Below are 7908 nucleotides of genomic sequence, written 5' to 3'. Positions count from 1 at the left end.
AAAAATTCGGCAGGGAGGTATTTTAAAATACCTCATAGTTGATTCCGAGTCGGGCCCTCTTCTCTCAATTTTCATTTAATTTTAATTTCCATCTTTTATTAACTTTAAATTCATTTTTTTTAACCTTTATTTTATCTTATTTTTGTTTTATTTATCCTTAGTCCTTTAATTTCATTTTTTTAATGTCCAAAAATAAATCAAAATTTGGTCCGATAATGTCCCAAACACAGCTCACAAACAACTAAAAACAGGCTGTAATGTCTCCTCTCCAAGCAACAAAAATTTTGCTCATTTCAAGCTCTATATATACAAACACAGATGCAGCCAAGAAAAAGGGGGCCCAACAAGAGAAACATTCCACGGCTAAGCACACAGACACAACAATTCTCACCTGCAAGAAATCAACAGAGTCCGGTAACACAAAAATTCCAAACACCAAAACCATAATTCAACACCGTACCGCCATATCAAACACTGTCAACGACAATAACAACTCAAAAAAAACCCACAACCACATAATAACAAAATCAAACTCAGCAACAACCACCAAGACCTCTCAAACCTTAACCCCACAGTCACAAAAACCGAATCAAACCCACATCACAGTCACTCAAACCAAACCGAACTAAAAAATTCACAAAAAGGTAGTCACGTTTCTTAACTGTAGATCTAGGGCCTGTCTCAACTTCTCTTCAGAAAACGATTTTAAAAAAGAGAGGAGAAGGGAAAGGGTAATCTTTTGGTAAAAAAAAATCAAAAAAAGGAGGAGTTTTTAACTCCGGCGCGGTGGCGCCGCCGCGACAACTCGCCGGCCACCGCGCCGGAAACTGGGTTTCACGGTGGTGTTCTTGGAACCCACCGGAAAATTCATAAGAAAAAGAAGAGAGAGAAGAGAGAATACGTGAGAGTGAGAGAAGAAGAGAGAGAGAAAGAAAGAAAAAAATGAAGAAAAAAGGAAAGAATGGGTATTTATACCCCTCTTCTTCAACAGATCCAATCAAGGCCGTTGATCAAATCAACGGCCGAGATTTGTTCCCCAAGGCCCAATCCTCCTCATTTTATTTCCTGCACCCCCTTTACTGCTCACACACCCCAGCATCTCATTTTTCTAATTTCTTTTTCATGCATTTTAATTCTCGCTCTATCTGTTAATCCAGAGTGCTCTGGTCCTAAATTAACTGTTAATATTATATTTTTGTTAATCCAGAGTGCTCTGGTCCTCAGTTAACTGTTAATATTATAATTATTCTCCAGAGCAATGGTCCTTGTTAATTAAATTAATCCAGAGTGCTCTGGTCCTATATTAACTGTTAATATTATATTTTTATTTAATTATTCTCCAGAGTGCTCTGGTCATTGTTAATTAAATTAATCCAGAGTGCTCTGGTCCTATATTAACTATTAATATTATGTTTTTGTTAATCCAGAGTGCTCTGGTCCAAACTTAAATGTTAATATTTATTTATTTTTGTTTAACTTAATTATTCTCCAGAATATTCTGGTCCATGTTAAAATAATTTCACAATTTAGCTTAACTTCATTTTTCTCATTCTGCTTATTTAATTTTCATATCTTTATTCAAAAACAACAAAAAACATTCAAATATCAAAAATTCATAAAAAGAACTTTTCACAGTAAACCGTGATCTTAAATCAAGTGACCGTCTTTTTATTTTTTTTAATCAAATTTCAAATCAATTCTAATTCAACTTCAAGTCAATTTTCTTCAATCTAAAAAACACAAATCAATTCTCATTTGCCATTTGGCTTTTTATTTCAAAACCTTTTTCAAAACATATAAAAAACACCAAACAAATCAAACGTCAATTTCTACCCCGAACTACGAGGTTTTGATCCCTCACGGGTACGTAGGCAGAGGACCTTGTCCTTCCAAATCAATTAAAAAACAATTTTCTTTTTTTTCTTTTCAACTTTCAACTAAAAAACATTTTTTCTTTTTTCTCTTCAATTAAAATCAATTTTCTTTTTTTTTTTCAACTCATCATTCAATTCCATTTTCATCTCTTTAAAAGCAAGCAAGTTTAAGCACAAAAAGTTAAATAAAATCAAGAGGTTCTCGTAGAGTACTACGAATATTTAGGGTGCTAACACCTTCCCTAAATATAACCAACCCCCGAACCCTAAATCTCTTCAAAATGGGTGGTTTGGAACTTTTTCCCCTTAAAAAAATTTGTTCAGTCGTGAGATAAAAAGTGAGTCAAAAGCTAATCAAATGGCCTTGACATCCGAAAAATGGCGCGACAGAATGAATGACATCAGTACCAACAACGTCCCAATAAGTCTGATAAAAGTGACCCCCAAACCCATCCGGTCCGGGGGCACCGTCACCATTAAGAGAAAACACCGCATTTTTAATCTCCTCCCACTATGGAAGACGCAGCAGCATGTTATTGTCCTCACAAGACACCAACGACGGAATAGTATCGGCAACCAAGTCATTAGCAATGCAATTGTTATCAACACTGAAGATGGCCTGAAAATAATGCAGAACGTGGGCCTCGATGAGAGCAGAATCTGTTATTACCACATCACCATCTTGGAGAAAAGAAATTGAATTTTTTGCAGCTCGAATTTTCGCTAATCGATGAAAGTAGGCCGTATTTCTATCCCATGAATAAATTTTTGGTCTCTTGCTTTCTCCCTCCACATCTCATCTTGAAAATTTAATGCCTTGGTAAGAATAAGCTGCGCCTCAAGCTCTTGAGCATAAAGAGGATCAGAAAATCCTTCAGTATCTAGAATTTGTTGAATGCGATTTACCTCATCCACCGCCAAACGAACTTTCCTGCCAACGTCACCAAAAACTGTACGATTCCAATGCCTAAACACTTGTTTCATGTGTTTGAGCTTAAGTTGCAACCGAGCCATTCCCTGCCTTGTAGTATTCTTCGACCAATTATCCACAACAATTTTACGACAATCCTCGTGATCCGTCCAGGTTTTAAAAAATTTAAAACTCCCTGCATGGGCAAAGGGTGGTGATCCGACTGGTGGCGCACTAAAGCAAAACAAGTAGAACTACGCCAACAGTTGAGCCAATCTTCATTACAAATTTCCCTATCAAGACGAAGAGCAACATTATCCGAGCCAAGCCTACCATTTGACCAAGTGAAGAAAGCACCCAAAGTAGGAAGGTGATGTAAAAGATTTGCATTCGACCAAGTCAAAAAATCAGTACAAGATAAAGGAGGAGGAGGCCGACGGCCACGCTTCTCATGAGCACCCAACACGGCGTTAAAATCACCAATAAATAACCAAGGACCTTTAAAGCACCCGTGCAAATTAGTTAAGTCTGCCCATAACTGACGACGCTTTAAATAAGAAGTGCTTGCATAAATGGCAGCAATATAAACAATGGACTGATTAGAGGATATTTCTAAAGCAATGCATTGATCCGAAATAAACATCACAACTGCACTAACCCCACTGCCCCATAACGCCCAAAGGTTAGGTTGTAAATTTTCTCTACTATTGACACAGTATTTTGATATCCCAATGCTTTCCGAATACCATGGAGGAACACTATCAAAAGCAATCATCGGTTCCGCCACAAAAATTAATAAAGGCTTATGAGATGTAAATAAATTTTTTAATGCAATTTTGGTATCGACATTGCCAATACCTCGAACATTCCAATATAAAAGAATCATTGGGAAGATGGAGAAGAACCATGTAACGCTCTAGTCGTTGTTTTATTTATTTTAATTTATTTAGAGTCTATTATATGATTTTAATTAATAATTGGTGATTTATGGGTGTGGTATATTTTATTATATAGTTTATTTTATAATAATTGGATTAAGTGAGAAATTATTATTATTTTGAAGTTTGGGGAATTAATAGAATTTAATAGAATTGGGAGGGAGTAAAGTGAAATAAAGGGAAGTTGAGAAGGAAGTTAAGAAAGAAAGAAAAGAGTCAGAAACACTTTTTACGTGAAACTGTCAGTTTTGGGAGAAAGGGAGAGAAGAGCAAGTAGAGCCAAGAACCATTTTTGCTGTGCATTTCTTCTGCAATTTTAAGGTAAGGGTGAGGTTTGCTTCAGTAGTATAGACATTAATTTCTGCTTTTGAGTTTAACAGAGTTTTTGGTGAGAATTGGGGATTATGGGTTTTGTGATGAAATGATGATTTTAGGGTAGGGATTGTTATTCTAATATTAGAATTAGGTTTTGAGTGTATACAACAAGTTAATCCATATCTGTAAACTGATTTGGGGAGTGAATTGGAGAAAAATGGGATTTTGGGGAAAAACCTGTGTTCTGCCCGTACAGAAGTTCATCGCTCGCCTCGCGAGTAGCCTTGTTCGCCAAGGCGAGTGAGCAACTTCATAGCTCGCCTCCCGAGCACACCAACTCGCCGTGGCGAGTAACCCAGATCAAAACTTGATTTTCAAATTGTTGTTATAAGATGTTTTTGGGATAGTTTAATGTGCCTAAATGATTTTAAAGAGGACTGGAGCAAGTTTTAGACTAAAAAGACGAATAGGGAGCTTAGAATTGAAGTTTGAGTGAGAAAAATGTCAAAACTCCCGAGAGCACCATATTTTTACTCGCCTCAAGTTCGCCTTGAACTCGCCATGGCGAGCAGCCTATTTTATGAGTTCGCCATAGCGAGCAAATGTGCTCGCGAGGCGAGTTGCCCAGTTTTGTATGTTGATTGTGCTTGTATGAATGGTGATGATTGATGTTGTTGTTTGAGCGTAATTGTGATTAATTGTGCATCTTTCTGGATTGCTGCTGGATGTTGATGTTGTTGATGGCTGTAATGTATGTTATATTTATTAAATCATACATGTTGAATAAATTCAGAGTCATATGAGAATGTATGCATGGTCAAGTTGTATGTTGATATACACAAGTGGGTCCATAGCATATGCATACACAGCGGGAGGACTCATGTCCTGGAGCACTAGTTGTTCACAGCGGTGAGGGCTTCGGTCCTGATGAATGCTTTAACCATTCAAAAGCGGTGAGGGCTTCGGTCCTATTTGGTACCACATGCATAATTGCATTTATTGAGGGGTCTTAGTGGTGTCGTCATGTCATGCATGAGTCTTTGTTGTTGGTTGTAATTGTTATAATGATGATGATGATGTTGTTGTTGATGAATGTATATTTATACACCTATTATGGTCAAATGATTTGAAGATGAAGTTGTTGCTTTGTGAAATATATATTTATATTTACAAGATGGTGTATTGATGTTTAATAGGGTGTTAGATTCAATTGATGATTTTAATATCTATATTTTATTGTTGTGAATCTCACCCCTTCTACTTGAAAATGTTGCCCTTCCTATGGGTAACTTGCAAGTGATCCTGAGTAGTCGGTGGTGGCTCAAGTGTCGTGTCTAGGGCTCTGATACGTGGGATGGGATTTCTTATTGTTTTCTTTCCTATGTATCAATTTTTGGAACATGATGATGTGGCCCTATGATTGTTTAGATTTCTTTGATGAGGCTTTTATGCCAGGATAATTTGATGGAGAATTTAACCGTTGTCGTTGTTGTTTTAAATGCAAATATTCCGCTGCAAGATTAATGATGTTTTGAAAGTTGTTTAATTAAATAGTTCATATGTTATTTAAGAAATTTTAAAAATGTAGTGTAGCATGCCCGTTTGGTGCTTAACTTTGATGATTATTTTATATTTAATATATTTGGGATAAATGGGGTGTTACAAACCACCCTTTGCACGGGTCTGATAAGGCTTGCCAATAACTTGCTTTTTAAGCTTCTGCTGCTGCGATTTGGATAGGACTTGAGTGTAACCTTCCTCATCCATTTTCTGGTCATATTCACGGATTCTGGCCCATAAGTCAATATCATTCTGTATGTTTCTGCTACTGTGGACTTCAGGCTGTATAGATAAATTGACCTCTGCATCTTCAGTATTATGAGTTGATGCGTGTTCTGATTCAGCATGCTCGGATTCTGTAGTAATGTCATGTTGCACAATTTCCCCATCAACCCTGCCTATGTTCACATAAGTAATCTCCTCTAACACATGTACTGAACTACTAGGTAGCCGATCATGGGAATGGTTTGTTGCATCAGACTGAACCTCAAAAGTGTGAGTTTCAACCAACTGTGGAGTGGTATTCTGTATGGTTCGCTCCGGATCCTTATCTGTCAATTCCACTATCATATCTATGCCATCTGTGTGCTGTTTGTCGGTCAAATCATCAGGTACTGTGCCTTGAACATGCTGCTGTGCAGGAATACTGGTGTCTATCACATCACCATTCTGGCCTATATCCGTTGCTGCAAACGCCTTTGATGATCCAATGCCCTCTGGATTATCCTTCGGCTCCCATGCTGGCTTTGATTTCTACGAATGGATCAGTTGCTTACCATTGTCTAGAGATTTATTTCCAACTACCGGCGGCTGCTCATGTGTTTCCTCCCTACGGAGGTGTAGCCTGCGACATGCATTGATATGGTGACCAATATTGTGGTAGTGTGTGCAAAAGTCTGGAAGTCCTTCATATTCGATAGCAACGGGGAAAGAGAAACCCTCCCGTTCGACCAACACCTCATAGAAAACCTTCTTTGAGAGATCCAAGTCAACAAGAATCCGTGCATAATGTCCATATAGTATGTTCCTTGTGACATTATCTATCAGAAGCGGCGTTCCCACAGCGCCCGCAATTTCATACACAGTCCTCTCCATCCAATATTCCTGTGGGAGCTCCCACAACCGAATCCATACTTGTGTATGCGTTTGTCGCTGAGTGTGCAGGTTGAAGTTCTTGGTCCATTCGAAAAGCCTTAGCAGACCCGGTTTTAAGCTTACAGTGCCATCCGCCCACACGGAACGCATATCTTCTTGCGATGCAAAGAAAAATTCGTAAAAACCTCGGCCAAGAGAGAGCATATGCCAGGGCCCCTTGACTTTCCATATTTTCTGTAATTTGGCAGTGATATCCTTGGTTGCATATGGTTTGTCTCCTTTGTTTAATACCAAACGCCCACGAAGATTGATCTTACAGTAATCAACGCCCCGAGTATATGCAGTGGCTGAAATTGACACAGATAGCATTTCACCACGGATAGAAGGCAGCGGGAGAGGGTCAGAACTTGTCGGAGGACCGCGTAGAGCCTGTGCAAAAGAAGGTTTTGCCAGCTGCGTAGGTGCAGCAATTGGAGTGGGGGAAACATTATTTAGAACCAGAGGCAGAGGATCTGCAGTGCCGATGCGTGATGGAATAACAGCTGGGGTGGGAGGAGGACCAAGCTCCGCCCGCCAGTCAAACATGACTAGGCAAGCTGAACGGTGAGAGGATTAGGGGAAAAACGAGAAGAAAGGGACCACCACCGTGGCCGGAACTTTGTGAACGGAACCCTAGAGCGGAACATCATTATTTCTTTGCAATATAATTTAAATTTTTATTTCGTTTTTCAAAAGTGAAATGGCACTTTATCCATGAATATACATGAATAATGTATACGTGAAAGCAATTTACTTTACCCACAAGAAAACAAATTTTGATGTTATAAAGACTTTACGACCCTAAAAAAACTTGTAGAAAGCAGAATCGTAAGGAGATTATATAATTTCAATCACAGCCAATCAATTTGGAGAACACTTTTAATCGTTGGAGCCATATGCCTTAAACAAGCATATATCTTTAGTTCAAAAGAAAACCAGAATTGATATAAGGTCCAGTAAACGAAAGTCACCTAATGGGAAAACAGAACAAAAAAAAATAATTCCAGACTTTCAATGCCAAAAAACAGAAAGAAAAAAAATAATCCAGTGTATGGTATATTTTTTTAAAACTTTCGATTAGTGTATCACACTACTAAAAAAAATGTAACATGAAACCAATTGAAGGATTTAATATTTCAAAAGAAATACATACACAACTTCAATTTCATGAACCAAA

General features: G+C 38.0%; 1 protein-coding gene across 1 annotated transcript; it reads right to left on the bottom strand.

Moving 5' to 3' along the window:
- Positions 1-2597: 2597 nt before the first annotated feature.
- LOC25494770 (uncharacterized) lies at positions 2598-3559 on the bottom strand. Its single transcript, XM_013598522.1, has 2 exons — positions 2978-3559; positions 2598-2891 (listed from the first exon to the last, which is right to left on the bottom strand). Exons 1-2 carry the CDS (start codon positions 3557-3559, stop codon positions 2598-2600), a joined length of 876 nt encoding a protein of 291 aa, XP_013453976.1.
- Between the last annotated feature and the right edge of the window lie 4349 nt (positions 3560-7908).

This window comes from Medicago truncatula, chromosome 5 (assembly GCF_003473485.1).
Source record: "Medicago truncatula cultivar Jemalong A17 chromosome 5, MtrunA17r5.0-ANR, whole genome shotgun sequence".
Taxonomy (NCBI): Eukaryota; Viridiplantae; Streptophyta; class Magnoliopsida; order Fabales; family Fabaceae; genus Medicago; species Medicago truncatula.
Note: the sequence above shows the minus strand (reverse complement) of the source record. Positions and strands in the feature narration are given on the sequence as shown.